This window comes from Marmota flaviventris, chromosome 6 (genome assembly GCF_047511675.1).
Source record: "Marmota flaviventris isolate mMarFla1 chromosome 6, mMarFla1.hap1, whole genome shotgun sequence".
NCBI classification, from domain to species: Eukaryota; Metazoa; Chordata; class Mammalia; order Rodentia; family Sciuridae; genus Marmota; species Marmota flaviventris.
The window spans coordinates 27,542,727-27,559,922 of record NC_092503.1 but is presented as its reverse complement, the minus strand read 5'-3'; the positions used below and the strand labels follow the sequence as shown (position 1 = coordinate 27,559,922).

At 37.5% G+C, this 17,196-nt stretch overlaps 1 protein-coding gene and 1 pseudogene across 1 annotated transcript in view; one reads left to right on the top strand and one right to left on the bottom strand.

Moving 5' to 3' along the window:
* Positions 1 to 10,531: 10,531 nt before the first annotated feature.
* The window catches only part of Ifngr1 (interferon gamma receptor 1), a 34,848-nt gene continuing 28,183 nt past the window's right edge, over positions 10,532 to 17,196 (bottom strand). Inside the window, exons 6-7 of the mRNA XM_027938419.2 lie at positions 13,470 to 13,600; positions 10,532 to 11,893 (exon numbers count right to left, since the gene is read on the bottom strand). Of these exons, the coding sequence (XP_027794220.1) occupies positions 11,315 to 11,893; positions 13,470 to 13,600 (710 nt within the window). The 3' untranslated portion in view covers positions 10,532 to 11,314. The remainder of the gene's footprint in view (positions 11,894 to 13,469; positions 13,601 to 17,196) is intronic.
* Positions 15,609 to 16,567, top strand: LOC114095244 (tropomyosin alpha-4 chain pseudogene; annotated as a pseudogene).

The following is a 17,196-nucleotide window of genomic DNA, read 5'->3' as shown; positions in this document are numbered from 1 at the left end:
TTTAAATAAAATGAAAGCATGAGAATCACTTCAAGCTGGGTGCAGTGTTGCACCCCTGTAGCCTGTAGTCCCAGCAACTGGGGAATCTTGAGGCAGGAGGATGGCAAGTTCAAGGCTAGCCTGGGGAATTTAGTGAGACCTTGTGTTAAAAAACAAACAAAACAAAACAAAACAAAAAAATAGACAAACAAACAAACAAAACCCCAACCAGCCAAACAACAACAGCAACAACAAAAATAAACCATACACCAGGCGTTGGGTTTGATTTCCAGTACTGAAAAAAAAAAAATAGTAAAAAAGATAATTTGCTATAAGTCACATTTGGTAGAAGCTCGTTTTTGTTGGAGCTTTGCTAGCAGATCCTGAGGGCAGGGGCAGGGACTTTGCAAGTTGCAAGAAAGAGAGACTGACAGGGACCAGGATTGGGCCAATAAGTTGATTTTGAATAATGTGCTTCGTGATTACAGCTATTAGGGCCTTTGGCAGTTGTTCACAAGGTGGAGTCTTACTGATTCTTTCCATCTTTTTCTTTCTTCTTTTTTTGGTAGCTCCCCAATTAACCTAACTCCGATGCCTCAGGCCTTCCTGCACTCTTTGACTTTCCAAAGGGCTTCCTGCTGTATTATGACTGGTCCCCTCTTGTTGGTGGCCTTGGGTCCCACTAAACTAATGCCGCTCCCTTTTCCACTCCCATACTCTGGGTTCCAGCAACCTGGATAAAACCTGTCAAACCAAGATGCCCTTGAGAAATGAGTGTGAATCAGCATGTAGCTCAGTCACTGTGAACTGCATCAGATCTGTTTCATATCTCCTTCAAATCCGACTGGATTAAGTCATCTGTTATTTGCCCATGATTCACTATACTGTTTTTCTTACCATTTTTCTTCTATCACACATTTTTAGAGGCACTAAAATTATACTTCCAAACACAAGAAAGTCATGAAGATTTTTTTTTGTTGTTGTTATTAAAAGAGGCTCTTGAGGTCAAAAGAGGAAATGCATCTGGCTTCTTTGTCTTTGTAGGCAATTGGTCTTTTTCAAGTTCTTAATAGAATAGCCCCTTCAGTGTGGAATACATGGTGCTGAGTCTTACTTACTCACTCATTCATTTCCATTTAACAAATATTTGTTGCCCTGCCATAAACTAGGTACTGTTCCCAGCAGCAAGTAAGACAGACACTGTCCTGCTTTCTGGAAGCTTCTTTTTAGTGGAGGCTGGAGATGTGGATGATAAAGAGTTATGTCAGGGATGTTACTCTATTCAATTTTCCTCTTTCACTTTCTTCTTCTTAAGTGAAAGACACCGTTTCAGAGAGTGGCTTGAAAGCCACCTCACCCCAACCTCCATCACAAAGATTAGCCAAGACCAGAGCTTTGGGAAGGGAAGGGGAAGGTGTAGAAGAGCTCAAGGTCAGGGTGAGTGCTGCTGATGGAGAGGGGCAGTCTGTAGAGAAAGGAGAGGACAAAGAAAGGAGCAGAAGAGGAGTTTTCCCATGGGTGGACCCTCTCTGCTATCCCCAATCCCATGATCCAGCACCTTAGGAGAGCAAAGTAGATACTGGGGGCTTGTGACTCTGGGGCTTTGTGGGAAACTGGGGCCATTGCAGAGAAAGCCTCAACTATGACCAGTTTGGGAACAGAGCTTGTTAGGGGTTTTTTCAGAGACCAGTGGACACAGCTATCACCAGTGTCATATAACAAATTCCAGAGTTACTTGGGACAGCTGTGACCCACACTTTCTGTAACCAGAGCTGCATGGGACGGTTTGTGTGTAACACCAGGTGTGTTATACACACCTTCATGCTGTGTCAAACTTCTGCAATCCAGATCCTTATCTCCCCCCAGCTAAAGCTGTCATTGCTTATAAGGTAACTTGTGCTTTTAAAGAAGAAATGAGCAGCATATCTTATGTTACTTTCTACCTGGTTGGTGTGCCTTGTCTTCTGGCCTGCTTGGCTTCCTCCTTCACTTGCTGATATTGCCCCACTCAGTTCTAGACTTTACATTGACCTTGTTTTTTTAAGTGGGGGCTGATAGTCTGGGTTTCAACTATTGGTGTTCAATATCTTCAATACCAGTGGATCTTATTTTGATGATACCATATTGCTTTGAGTTCCAGTTAAGAACAAAGGGGAAATATATTACGTCAAGATTTTACATGTAGAGAAGCAGATAATGAAATTGGGACTTTTAATGAGTTATTGATTTTGTAGAAGAAATAAGAGCAAAAAAAAAAAAAAAAAAAAAGAAGGGGGAAGAATGTAGAATATTTAAGAATTGAATTCTCCAAAAGGGTGAGCTTTTGAGCTCTCCAGTTTTAGAAGCCAAACCAGTCCTATCATCCTTCCATGAGCTGAATAATATAATAACCTACATAGAACCCAACAGTGCCTCAAGGTAGATGAAAAGAGAAGATCAAGTTCTATTTCCCCACTAATCTGAAAGCAGAAGAATTTGTACAGAATTGTTTCAAATGCTATGTTATTTGGTGTAGGTAAAAAGAAAATCATAATTAACAGGGGACTTCTGTTTTGCCTTGCTTCTAGTGTGGAATGCTGGATTCAGACTTCATTCTTGGCTTTCTTCCTGCCTTCCACCTATACCCTGTAGGGTAGAGAGTCCACCTTGACCTTGACAATGGGTTCTTCCATTGTGTTGTGTCTGGAGAGAACTTACCCAAGCCTCTGCCTTGGAGAGAATCCATTTTCTTCTTCTGTTCTACTTGTGCCTTCAGCAAACTAACAATTCATCTAAGTAAGGAATCATCATTAGTTATTTCTAGTTGTGACATAGGATTTTATTATTATTATTTTTTAGAAAATATTGCAGTATTAAGAATGAAATGGCATAAATTCTGAGATTTTCTTTAAAATAACAAAGGTTGAGAATAGGGGTGGGTGACTGTCCTCAAGCTGATAATTGTTGAAACTGGATATTAGGTACTTGGAGGTCCACTGTATTTTCTGCTTTTATATATAATTTTTCAAGACAAAGGAAATATTTTAAAAGTTTATCTACAAGATGCCATCTTTATAATACTCGTTTGAATAATTCTAATGCCATTTTGATGTCAATAATATTACGTAATAATTATGGGGCTCTGTGTTAAGTTCTTTCCATGCATCATCTTAATCTTCTCAACAAGACTGGGAACTTGGTATTATTATCCTGATATTATGAACGAAGACGCCAAGACAGAGAGGCTATGAAAACTTGACCAAGCCTCTATAGCAAATGGGGTGAGGGATAAAATTTCATCAAGGGCCTGAGGGATAGCATAAAATTACTTGTGTGTTATTGTAATATTCATTCTATAAAGGGATAGAATGATGTCAAAGAAGATTTGGCCCTTCATTCCTTTAATTGTTTATTTATGCAACAAGAATGTTTATTGAGAATCTGCTGGATGCCAGGCACTGTGCTAGGAATCAGGAGGCAGAAATGAACAATATGGCAGAGCCAACCCATGGAACTGCCAGGTTGTGGTGGCAAAGGGCCATATGTTCCTTATTTTCCATCAGGAAAGTTTTTAAGAGTGGGTACCCAGGATGGTGGTATTCACCAAGGGAAATCAGATTGACTGAGTTTCTTGTTTTTGTACCAGATCCTTTCCCTCAGTCTGTGATGTGGAAGTATCTGTTCACCTTGAATTATAATTAGAATGTCAAACTCAAGGAAAACCTATAGAACCAAAACCACCAACAACGTCATTCCTTTCTTTATTAGGCCCTCCTAACTCCCCTGAGTAGTGCCCATGACCTTTAACAAGTTCTGCATTCTAGAAATAAGGATTTGCAATTCATAATAGTTTGTGGACTAGAATTTAGAAAAGAAGGAACTTCATTATTCAATCAGACAATAAGCATAATGACTAATTCAAGTTTAATTTCTATAAATTTTTGGACTATGAACACTTACACTTAACAGGCTGAGTCTTCTTGATCTGAAAACCTAAATATGAAATGTTCCAAAATCTAAAACATTTTGAACACTGATGTGAATTAAAGTAGAAAACTCCATACCTGACTTCAGGTGATGGATCATAGTCAAAACGCAGGTGCACTAAAAATGTTATAATACATTTACATTCAGGGAATATATATAAGGCATATATGAAACATAAATAAATTTTGTGTTTGGACTTGGGTCCTATCCCCAAGATATCACATTTTGTATTTTTGAATATTCCAAAACACTTCTGGTCCCAAGCGTTTTGTGATATTTGTAATAGTAATCAACTACTTATTTAAAAACCTTCACTCAAAAGACTTAGAGTTTCATTAAGTTAACCCTTTCTGCTCTTTGTTCATAGTTTTCTGGATAAGAGACTATTGATTTTGCATTGATTGTTCTGTCCAATGTCTTTGACTGACCTTGAAAACTCTACTGGTTATCACCAATCATTAGGTCCACATACAAGTATGTTTGTGTATATTGTTTTGACTCTGGAAAGATTTTCAGGGCATAACCAGAATCCCACCAATTCTCACTTTCTCCATTGCAACTGCTTGAGTCCTTGCTACCATGATATCTTACATGGATTGTGGCCACAGCCTCCTGTCTGGTCTCCCAGCCTCTGCCAATGTCCTTTGCATTATGGGCACAGTGTTCCTTTTAAATGTGAAATTAGAATTTTTGCTCAGAACCCTACAATGTCTTTCCATCTCATTCAGATTGAGAGCGAAACTTCTCTGACTCGGCCCTTTCTAATCTAACCCCATCTCCTATAAATTAATCTAGAACACTCCTAACCTACAGAACTCACTCCAGCCTGGATGACTTTTTTCCATTTCTTGAACATGCCAGATACATCCCCACCCAGAATGGTCCCCTCTGTTGAATTCTCTTCCTGAGCTGTCTAAGCTCACTCCTCACTCCCTTCAATCTTTGCTTAAAGATGACCTCATCAGTGGATTCCTCCTGACCACCCCAAATAGAGGCACCCCCTGTCCCTAACAACAGGCTTTCTTGGCTTAGCTTGTTTCTGTAACACTTAGCATCATTTAATAGGCATGTTTTATTTTGTTTCTGCTGTCTATGTCTATAGAATATAAATTCTATGAGGTCAGTGTCATTGTGTGTTTTGTTCTCTGCTTTCTCTCCCCCATGTAGGGTGAGGGTGGGCCCACAGAGAGCATTTGGCGCAAATTTAGTGAGTCAGTGGGAAGGACTGTGCATTAGCTGCTGGTGTGCATTTACCCAATATAAGCTAAGAGAACTGGAAGATGCTTGCTTGATTTTTATGATCTGGGTTGGGGGTCCTGGTCCATGAGGTCATTATGGCTCTTTCAGACACCAAAAGGGAACTGAATGGGCAACAATGGCCTGTGTAAGTTCACGAGACACAGCAACCAACGTTTCAGCTGGACAAATTAACTTGTTTGACCCAGAGATTATCTGATTCTTAAGAGTTAGAGCAATTTCTCAAAGGAATCATCTGGGTGCTTTCTTGGAGAGTGGTAGTGCTTCTGGGAGCATTTCTTTGGAATTTTCTCAATCCAATTTTTCTATGGTAATTGGTTCAGATTTTTCTCTCCTCTCTCCTCTAGCTTTAGTTTCTGCAAATTTTATTTTATTTGGAAAATCATCCATTTCATTCATGCTTTTATATTTACTTGAATAGAATTGAGCAAGTTATCCCTTTATGGTTTATTAATTTTCTATTTCTGTGGTTTCTCTTGTATAGTTTACTATTTTGAGTAATGATATTTTCTTCCTTGCTTTATTATTTTATTTTTTAGCTCAGTATTTATCTTTACATTTTTTTGAGAAACCAGATTTGTAATTAGTCATATAGTCTAATTAAAATATTTTTCCTGTCTCATTTTTATCTTCTTTTAAATTTAAAATTTCTTCTATTTTCCTTTTTTTTAAGAACTGGGGAATGAACCAAGTGTCTTGCATATCATATGTAAGGCAAGCATTCTATTATTGAACTACATTTCCAGCAATGACCACCTGATAGACACATCCAGAAATAACTGTAGGTGAAGTTGGAAATAAAATCTAAATAAGTTACCTATTGATTAGGTTTCTCCTAAACCATTGTTTGCTAAGTTGCAGAGGCTGGCCTCAACCTTGCAATCGTCCTGTTTCAGCCTCATGAGTACATGGGATTACAGGTGTGCCATTTTGCCCAGCTTGGAAATCCTCTTATTGTTTTGCTTTCTGGGAGAGAGGAGAGAGAGATGGGTTATCATTTACTGTTCAACTTGCTAAATGACTATTGAAGAACAAAGATAATAATTTAAAAAGAACAAAGATAAAATGTGGCCAGGCAACTGTTTCGGTATATATCAGCCCAACAAGATGTACACTGAGTTTCCAAACAAAATTTGAAAGTTCTCATGAACCACAAAGTAAGGAAAATACCTTTTGTATTTTAAAATAGTAACTTTAAGAAAGTGTTGCATTATGAGTAAATGAGTAATCAATAGGTAACTTATTTAGATTTTATTTCCAACTTCACCTACAGTTATTTCTGGATGTGTCTATCAGGTGGTCAAAGTTAAACAAAGCATGAATATATTCATATTGTTAAAAGATAAGTGAAAGGTCTAGAGGTGCTTTTTAATATAAGAAATTAGAGATGTCATACCTTAGTGGATAAAACATGGGCTTTTGAGAAAGGTGAAACCTGAGTTTAAATCCCTCAACATATAGTTTTCTGAGCTTTATCTACTTGCAAAGTTGTCCCCATCCTGGCATTCAAGGGCCTGTATAATGCTATTTATCATCCCTCTTCAAATGCCACACAAAACCAGATGTCTAATAACTTCATTTGATTTCTGGGGTTTCTGTACTCAGTTAAGTCCATTTAAACATTCATTATTTTCACAAATAGGGGTTTCATTTTAACAAGCAAAAGGTTCCTCTCTTCTCCATCCTATCTCTTCATGAGCCTAACCCATCTCCCAGCAGAGCTCCTGCCCCAGAACCATCAAGGCCTCAGGTGTCCATGTGCCAACTCAACAGGCTCAGTCTCTGGGCTTCACCTGTCCCAGCCCTGAGACCCCCCTCCCCTCAACTCCTCAAGGCCCAGCCCTGCCTCTTTAATTTGCATTCTTAGTTCCTACTGAGTTGTATTCCCAAGACACCTCTTTTGTTTCTAGTTTACCTAAAGGAAAACTTCAACTTTCTTGTCCCTCATTTCCTTACTTGGAAAAGGTGATTGACAGCCTGGTGACCATGGGTAAATCACTGAGCCTTGTGGGTGCAGGATTAAATTCTCTTTACCTTTTGGCTCTAAGAGATAGTATTTCCACTTGTGTAACTAATTAGGGCATCCTCTTCCTGACATAATTCTATTCTTAACCTTAATTTTAAGGCTGTACAATACCAGCCCCACCAGATAGCTATGAAGGTCAGTGAGAGAAACTTCATCAAGCATCTGCCTATAGCAGAGGTTGATGGTCATTCATGTCCCTCCTGTCTTCATTAGTTTGTAAATTCATGCATTCATTCATTCCTGATTGGTATCTCTGGTAGAAAGTGATGAAAAGTGTTCAAGCTCCAGAATATAAAGACCTAGAAGGGTCCAAAGCAGAGGAAGTGTACACTACACAGTGAAGCTAATCAAAGACTGTGAACAAAGCTAGCATTCAGTATTTAAGTCATCCACTTACATTCTTAGTAGGCACAAGAACAAGTACCTTAATTTTGACACAAGCGGTGATCTTCAATTATTTAATTTGGCATGAAATGATGATGCAATAACATGAGTTTCTGGCAACCAGCAATAATGTAAGGGAAAAAATACAAATGTTACAGAGCGAGGCCATTCATGGAGTTGATGTGATCACAAATGTCCTCAGTCACCAGTTCTTGTAACCATGCCAGAAAGACTTCATATGTGTTGCTCAGAGTAGTAGGCATGAGTTGATTATAAGGGATGGGGAAAGGAAAAAGGGAGAGTCTTCTTAGATAGGAGAGGGAATGGTGCACCCCTCCTGCCCTTCTGTTTTATTGGGGGGGTCCCAGGAAAGTTTCCAGAATACTGCCCAAGTCCACCCTTGACTTCTGAATGACAGCAGGATTGTATCAGACTTTCAAGTCCCCACTGCATATGGTCTTACCCAATGAAGGGGAGATTTTACTATTATAATGATGTATTGAGGATCTAAGGCAACTCTGGGTCACTTTGGCTGATTGATTCAAATTGGAACTTGTTCTTAGGCATGGGTGGAGTCTTTGCTCTTAATCATCCTGTGTCCTTGAGTCCTTGAGTCTTATAAAGGTTACAGAAGACTTCCACTTCAGGGTAACTTGTGTTCTTATTGGCAGGGAGGAGTAAGCCTACTTTTTTCCTGTAACAGGTTGTTTGATGAGATATATAGCATATCCTATTGACTTAAGCCAGGCATGGCTGCAGGTAAATTGCTTTTTAAAAGAAAGCACGTGGGGATTGGCATGGTAGGCCCATTTTATAGAATGACCCCTTCACCTCATGTTCTCGCCACTCACATGAGTTACTTATCAAGAAACACAATTATGTAGGAAATTAGTTAACACAATGGAAATACTGCCTCTTAAATGGTATAGGGAGTTCAATTTAACTCCCCCTGAGGGTGAAATAATTTACCCAGTCACCAGGGTTGGTTGATTGCTCTTGGGAAATACATAACACCAATTCATCATCTTTGAAAACGAGGAATAAAAGAAAAGGTATAATATTGGTAATAAGAATGCCAAATTACTCTTACTTATAGATGATACAGTTGTATACTGGGAAAACCAGTCAATTGGAAATCATGAGGAAAATAGTTTAGATGCTGGCTTAATACAAAAACAGTATGTAACAATAATATTTTTGTACATACAAGCAGTCTTTTAGAAACTACAATGCAAGAGTATGTTCCTTTTTTTCTCTTATTAATCTGCAATTTGTTAGCTTTCTGTTTGTTTGTGGTATTAGGGACTGAACCCAGGGGCTTTTTACCACTGAACTACATCCCCAGCTCTTTTTATTTTTTATTTGATACAAGGTTTTGCTAAGTTGCTTAGGACCTTGCTAAGTTGCTGGTTTAAAATGTCCAATCCTCCTGCCTTAGCCTCTCCAGTCCCTGGGATTATAGGCGTGTGTCACTGTGCCCAGTTAGTTTTCTAAGACAAAATAAGCTATCTCATTTTTATTTAAAAACAAAATTTAGATGAAGAATTAAATGTAAAAATGAAAACAATGAGTTCCCCAAATACCAGAAAAAAACATGGATGAAAATGTATTTCTTGGGGAAAACTGGACTTTTTAAGAGTGAAAAGAAACAATAAATAAATTTCACTTTATAAACATTTTAAACATCTGTGTGGAAAGAGTTTAAGTCAAAAGGCAAGAAATTATAAAATAAATTTTATGTAGCTCGAGGCAGATAAAGGTAACAATCAGTAAGAAAGGCATCACCTTAGATAATAATGGACAAAAGACCAGGTTAATTAAATCATGGAAGTATAAAGACCATATATATATATATATATATATATATATATATATATATATATATATATATATATATATATATATATATATATATATATATATATATATATATATATATATATATATATATTTATAAAATGCTCAACATTACTAATTATTAAAGAAAAACAAACAAAAGCATTAAAGTGTGTTTTACCTACAAAGACTGGTTGGTATCAGTCAGAATTAGCTAGGGCATAAAAATAGGTATTTCATTCACATTTGGTAGGAGTACACATTTGTATAATCCTTTGAGAGCAGTGACTATTACCTTACCCTTGGCTATTTCAATTTTGCTTTTTTTCCCATTTTAAGAATTTTTAAAAATACTTTTCTCATAAAAGAGATGAAAGTCTGTCAAAGGATCTATACTTTTATAGAATGTGACATGTACTTATATAACAGTTTGAAAAGCAATTCACAAGAAATTACCCCCAAAATGAGTATACTAGTTTCACTGTAAATTATACCAGTATTTACTACTATCACCCCCACTCAAATAGAATAAAATAGCATCTCATTTTAATTTGTACTTTTAAGTGAGGAGAAAAATTTTCCCATGGCTTATTTGTTAATTTGTTTATGTAAATTATTTTAAAAATTTTGTTGGCCATTAATTCCTGTGAGTCTTAATATTCCTACCCATTTAATGATTCCAAGAATTCCTGTATACAGATATCAACTTTTGGTTTTCCCCCTCCCTGGGGACTCTCCACACCACACACTTCTCATGGCTCCTTCCTCCCTCCTGTGGCTGTCTGTGAACACCACCCTTCTGCCAAAGGCTTCTCAGTCCTCAAGCTCTACAGTGACATCTGCTTTTCTTCCCAAAGCACTTAGAGCTGGGTTTTGCATTCTGGGTGCTATATACTAAAAGATAGATATAAAAGGCCATTTTTTTTAAAAAAAAGAGTAATTATTTTTAGGATTGTTTTAAAGGTCAGCTATAAACAATTTGAAAATAATTCTATAGCATTAATGCACAGAAACAAACAATGGGTAAAAAAAACCCTGGTCAACTATAAAAGACTAAGTGCTTGAATAAATAAATACCAAAAATAAGTTTTAAAAAGTATTTTATTAAAAAAAAACATTAAATGCAATGTTCCATAAAAAACTCTATATGCTTCTATTTATATATGGTAGTAATTCTATTAGTTTGAATTAGATTTTAAATACAATCCTGGAAAGGTTAGAGAGTTAAGCACTTAATACTATAAAACAAATAACAAATGAGGCACAGAAAAGACAAAACACCATTATATGGCTCTGGTTTGTGCTATATGGGGATTGAACCCAGGGCCTCGCACATGCTAGGCAAGGTCTCTAGCACTCAGCCATATCCCTAGCCCTTTTTAATTTTTAGTTTGAGACAGGGTCTTGCTAAGTTGCTTAGGACCTCACTACTTGCTGAGGCTGGCCTTGAACTTGCGATCCTCTTGCCTCAGGCTCCTGAGTTGTTGCAGTTATAGGCCTGCACCATTGTGTCCATAATTGTGTCATTATATCCCTTAAAGTGATGGGAATGTAGCACCCCTGCTATAGTAGGAAGCAGGAGTAAATGGAGAGTATTCGCTGATATTGCTAGGACCTAAATAAAAGGTTCATAAGTGCCATGATAGGTTTTTTGTCCTTTTTTTTTTTTTTTTTTTTTTAAAGAAGAGTCTTTGGTTTTCAAAGCAAATGCAAGGGTTCCAATGATCTTTATCTCAACCAAGATACTGCCTTTGGTTAATATCAACAAAGATACAATTTCTGAGGTTATGGTCTTTTCCCAAATCCAAAGCAGAAAACCATCCAGAAAAATGAGATTCTTCAAAATTTGGTGCATCTTAGATGATCTTATGAACAGTCTTTGGAATCTGTTGTGAGTCTATAACCAATCAAAGACTCTTTACAGCCATCATCCACAATCAGATCCACAATCACATGTGGTTTATCATAACCAAAAGAGGTAGGGGCATTTCTCAGCATTGTGGATATTTGTCCTTCTGTTTTTATTTCAGCTGTATCACTTGGGGGTAATTCTGATTCAGATACGAAGCCATTTGATCCCACGAGGCCACTATCAGAACCATTCCTGGAGTGATAGGAATTCAAGGTGCTGCTGCAGGGTGCTGACAGATTACTACTTGAATGGAGAGAATTCTCTCTCTCTATTGAAGACATAGGGCTGCTCAGGGCCAGGTCAGAAATATTTTCTTCAGTAGTCACCACTTGTGTTTCACTAGAAGGTTCTTTTCTGTGTTCTACTTTTCCTGGTTTATCTTCTGTCTGTATGCCTGGAATTGTTACTGGAGACAATGGCTCTTCACAGACCACCGTCTCATTTTCTACGACAAATGGCTGGTATGATGTGATGAGCGATACATATTTTGATTCAGGTTTTGTCTCTGAAGTGGCATTTCTTACCACAGAAAGCTAAGGGAGAGAAAGTGATTAAAGATAGCAAATTAATAAATTATTAAACTTAAATGCCAATTCTCAAAAAAAAAAAGCCTAAAGGTCATGGGCTACCATGGCATATTTAGAATAGTATAATGGAATCAGATAGTTGCTTTTATCTTTCTTTTTTAAATGAAAAATAATATATTGACATGATAAGCAAATTTGGGGGATTTTTAAGAAGTCATCTAATATCTTACCGAAGTATTATTGCTTTTTGTACATCACCTCCTATATGTATGCTTGTTAAATATGTAATGGGAATACAACTACTTATTTTTTAAAAATATTTATTTTTTAGCTTTAGGTGGACACAATATCTTTATTTTATTTTTATGTGGTGCTGAGGATCGAACCCAGTGCCTCACACATGCCAGGCAAGTGCACTACTACTTGAGCCACATTCCCAGACCCAACTACTTATTTTATATAAAAGTTTCATTAATTTTCTTTATCATTATAATTTTCACTGGCTTATATAATTTATACTGATAGATAATTTCTTTAATAGATGTTAAATTATTTCCAATTTTTGCCAGTTACAGAACATGTTGAATATTTCACATGTATTTTCATTTATGAAATTATTTCCTTAGAATAAAAGACTCTTTACAGGGATGGCAGACTTACGGTACTACCATATTGTACACCCTGCAGGCTTAACTTCCCACTAAGACTACATTATTTTTCCCCTGTACACATAACTTGTACTACTACTGGAATTACTGGATCATTAGGTTTATTTTTCTTTCTCTAGTGAGTTTAAAATGGCACATTGCAAGGTGTCTTTTTGCTTAATTCCTAGTAAGGATAACTATTATAATTCATATATGAATTGTCAACTAACTGTTGATAATTTTTAGCCACTTTCCTTTAAGGTAGTATTTTTATTGCAAATTTCAATATGCCCTTTGAACATTACAGGTGTTATTCCTGTCATACTTGATACAAATAATTATGACTTTGAAATGTTGGACATTTAAGTGTCAAACTCTTTTGAGAGTCCAATTTTTGGCCTTCTCTCTTCTACATTGCAACTATAATCAAAAGCCAGGCTTTCTGGACTTTGGACCTTAGCTCATACTGTGCCTTAGAAGCTGGATAAACTCTTACTGTCCTTCAAGACTGCTCAGCTATTTCTGCCTCTGGAAAAGCCACAACTAACCCCACCCCCAAAGATGGCCAGTGTCCTCACTGGCTCCTATGTAAGCCTCTGCCTTTGAACTTGTCACACAGCACACCAATCGTGTTCTCATCTTTTTTTCTCACTAGACTTTAAGCTCCTCACCAGACTCGTTTGTGTTTTTGTATCAAGAACAAAAGCAGCAGCTGGTGAACAGTAAAAAACATATGATTCTGGATATGTGGAGATTGAGTACTTTTCAATGTAAAGTACTATAGTAAGATTCAATATAACAATGTTCAGCATGTCACATTCTGCTGAATGATAATGAACATCATTTTACTTTACAAACAAAATTGAAGAAACCTTTCAAAAAAGATTCAAGTTACATTTTAGCATCTATAAATAAAAAAAATTTAAATACTTTACCAAGGACTTGGGTAACATTCTGCTTTTTTTCTTAAATGGATTCTTCTTAATATGACAACATGCACATACACATAGTATGATAAATACTAGAAAGACTGTGAACACAGCAATAACTGGAATCCAAACAAAATCTAAAGAAAGGGAAAAATAAAACATTAGAATTAAGATGGAATACTGCTATTGCATATCAAAAATCTCAGCCCTTTTCTTTAATAGCCTTACACATTAGGTAATTAATATGATCAGAGTTTTAAAGGACACTGGAACAGAAGTTATAGTCAGTGAGTGAAAAATTAGATATGTATCCTAGACAGGAATTGATTCTTCCCATTCTGTAATTCTGAAACTTTCTGGAACTATACTGCCATGATACAACATAGTTAAAATAGTTTTCATACTGACTTCCTTACAACCTCAAATATAGGGTGTTCTTAGGGTTATGCTTTTCTGTTAAAAATGTAAAAGAAGGATTTAAAAAGTATCTCTTTTGAGAAATAAACTCTGGCAATGTTTATAACTCTTAAAATAATTTAGCCCTATACCTTAGACTTTTCTGTTACAAGTGCTTATTTCAAGGCACACACAGAGGAATATTGTGCTGGAATAAAATCCTCTTGATTGCAAACCAGATACAAAGAGTAATAAAACATGGGAAAGATCTGGTTCAGAGCACACATCTCTATTAGCACCACCGTGTCCCTGTAATGCTGCTTTTTATTTTCACAGCACATTTTTATCCCCCACCATCTTCTCCTCTTAAAAATTAACAGTGCTCTACATATTATGGTGGTGTTTGGTTTCCTTCATGGCATTTAAAAATTTTTTCATTTGTTTTAATTAGTTATACATGATCTGCATGGCATTTTAGTAGCTCTAATTTCCATCCTACTTCTTTGGAATAGTGACTGTAAAAATTACTACTTAATAAATGCTTGCATCCTCCCTATTTATAGGTTATGAAAAATTAAATCATTACAATAGTAAAATACAAAATTATAACATAATAAATACCAGTACTATGAGAAGTCCCATGGGGGTCCATTTCATAATTCAGCCTTTTAAAAACAATGTGCATTATTTCAAATTCTGGGCACTAAGTAGGATTTTACTTTTCAAATAATACAATACAAATTAGCATAAAATGAACTACATGACTTTGAGCTACCATACAGTGGCCTCAAAGTGACTAGTACTAAATTTTAGTTGTTTGTTCTAATACTTCAACCTAGATTTTCATTATTTAAAAGGATATTTGTTAAGTAAAATTAGAGATGAAAAAGGAGATAGTACAATCAATACCACAGATATATAAAGGATCACTAGGGATTACTATGAAAAATTATGTGTTAGCAAACTGGAAAATGTAGAAGCAACAGATATACTTCTGGATACACATGACCCACCAAAATGGAATTATAGAACCAGGACCAGATGCTTCACTGTTGAATTTTTACCAAATTTTTAAAGAAGAACTAATGCCAATACTTTTTCAAAGTATACCAAAGAACTGAAAGAGAAGGAGCCATTCCAAACACAGTCTATAAGGTCAACAGTATCCTATTACCAAAACCCGACAAGGAACAAGTACAAAAAAATTATAGACTGAATCCCTGAAGAGCATATATGTAAAAATTCTCAAAATTCTAGCAGATCAAATTCAACGGCACAACAAAAAGATCATTTAGCCTGATCAAGCTGGTTTCATCCCAGGGATGCCAGGATGGTTCATTATATGTAGTACATTAACAAAATACATCTTATCCATAGAATAAAGAGAAAAGTCCCGATCATCTCTACAGATGTAGAAAAAACATCTGATCAAATTCAACATTTCTTCATGATAAAATCCTTAAATGACAGGTATAGAAGACTGTACCTCAACATAATAAAGACAAGCATGGAGCCAACACCAGCAAATAGGAAAAAGTTAAAAGCATTTCCTCCAGGATCAGTAATAAGACAAGGGTGTCTCACTACTCTTACTCAATTTAGGACTAGAATACCTAGCCTGAGAAACTAGGCTAGAGAAAGAAAGAAAAGTCACACAAACAGGTAGGAAGTCAAATTATTCCTTTTTGCAGGTGATACGATTCTATATATAGAAAAAATAGACTCCTCCAAAAGACTATTAAAGAGCAGAGCCCAGCCGATCGCCCGCTGCGTGCGCCCCCGCGCCTCCGCGCCATGGCCGGCCTCAACTCCCTGGAGGCGGTGAAACGCAAGATCCAGGCCCTGCAGCAGCAGGCGGACGAGGCGGAGGACCGCGCTCAGGACCTGCAGCGGGAGCTGGACGGCGAGCGGCGCGAAAAAGCCGAAGGTGATGTGGCAGCTCTCAACCGAGGCATCCAGCTGGTGGAGGAGGAGCTGGACAGGGCCCAGGAACGGCTGGCCACCGCCCTGCAGAAGCTGGAGGAGGCAGAAAAGGCTGCGGATGAGAGCGAGAGGGGAATGAAGGTGATAGAAAACCGCGCCATGAAGGACGAGGAGAAGATGGAGATTCAGGAGATGCAGCTCAAAGAGGCCAAGCACATCGCGGAGGAGGCCGACCGCAAGTACGAGGAGGTGGCTCGGAAGCTGGTCATCCTGGAGGGCGAGCTGGAGAGGGCAGAGGAGCGTGCGGAGGTGTCTGAACTAAAATGTGGGGACCTGGAAGAAGAACTCAAGAATGTCACTAACAATCTGAAATCGCTTGAGGCTGCATCTGAAAAGTACTCTGAAAAGGAGGATAAATATGAAGAAGAAATTAAACTTCTGTCTGACAAGCTGAAGGAGGCCGAGACCCGGGCTGAATTTGCAGAGAACAGTGGCCAAACTGGAAAAGACGATCGACGACCTGGAAGAAAAACTTGCCCAGGCCAAAGAGGAGAACGTGGGCCTACATCAGACACTGGATCAGACACTAAATGAACTTAATTGTTTATAACCAGAACCGGAAGAGTCTTGTTCCAACAGAAATTCTAGAGCTCCATGTCTTTCTCTTCTTTTGTAAGAAGTTTCTTTTGTTATTGCATCTTCGCTTTGCTGGGATTTCAAGCAAATTATGAATATGTGACCAAATATTTTGTATCAGAGAAGCTTTGGGCACCAGTTAAATCTAATTCCTTTTTTTTTTTTTTTTTAAATTTCCAAATGGCACCAGCTTTCTCAGCTCTACTTTTATCCTTAAGTTGCATTTATTCCTAAGGTAGGCAGGGCGTTTCATACTGAGCACACTCCCTTCAGATGGAGGGCTTTTGGTTTCTGGGAATATAGTCAACCCCACCTTTCAAGAATAAGCTCCGATGTCTAGTTGTGGGTTGATTTAAGATGCTAATGGGTGTAACGGTTCTGGGTCACTGTTGGCCAGGTTACAGGAGGCTAGGGACCATCACAATAAAATGGGTGGGGATTTCCCATCCAGAGCCAAAAAAAGAGCCAACGTGGGAAACCATAAACCACACATAGATAAACATAGTCGTCCTGCCCTTCTCCACACTCCACTGTGCAGAATACATATCCTTGGAGCAGTCAGCTTGACAGTGCTTGGGAAATAGTCATAATATTTACCCAGGAATTGCCTGGATAATCCTTGATGCTATGTACTACATTTTTCTTTCATTCTAAAGTTGTCCTCTGATGAGCAAGTGTCTTATTCTAATAATGACCCAAGCTTGACGGCTCTTGGGGCCATACCTGAGCAGGAATACCGTGCAGTACAGTCCTGTTAGGGTCAGCCATATCAAAAAGA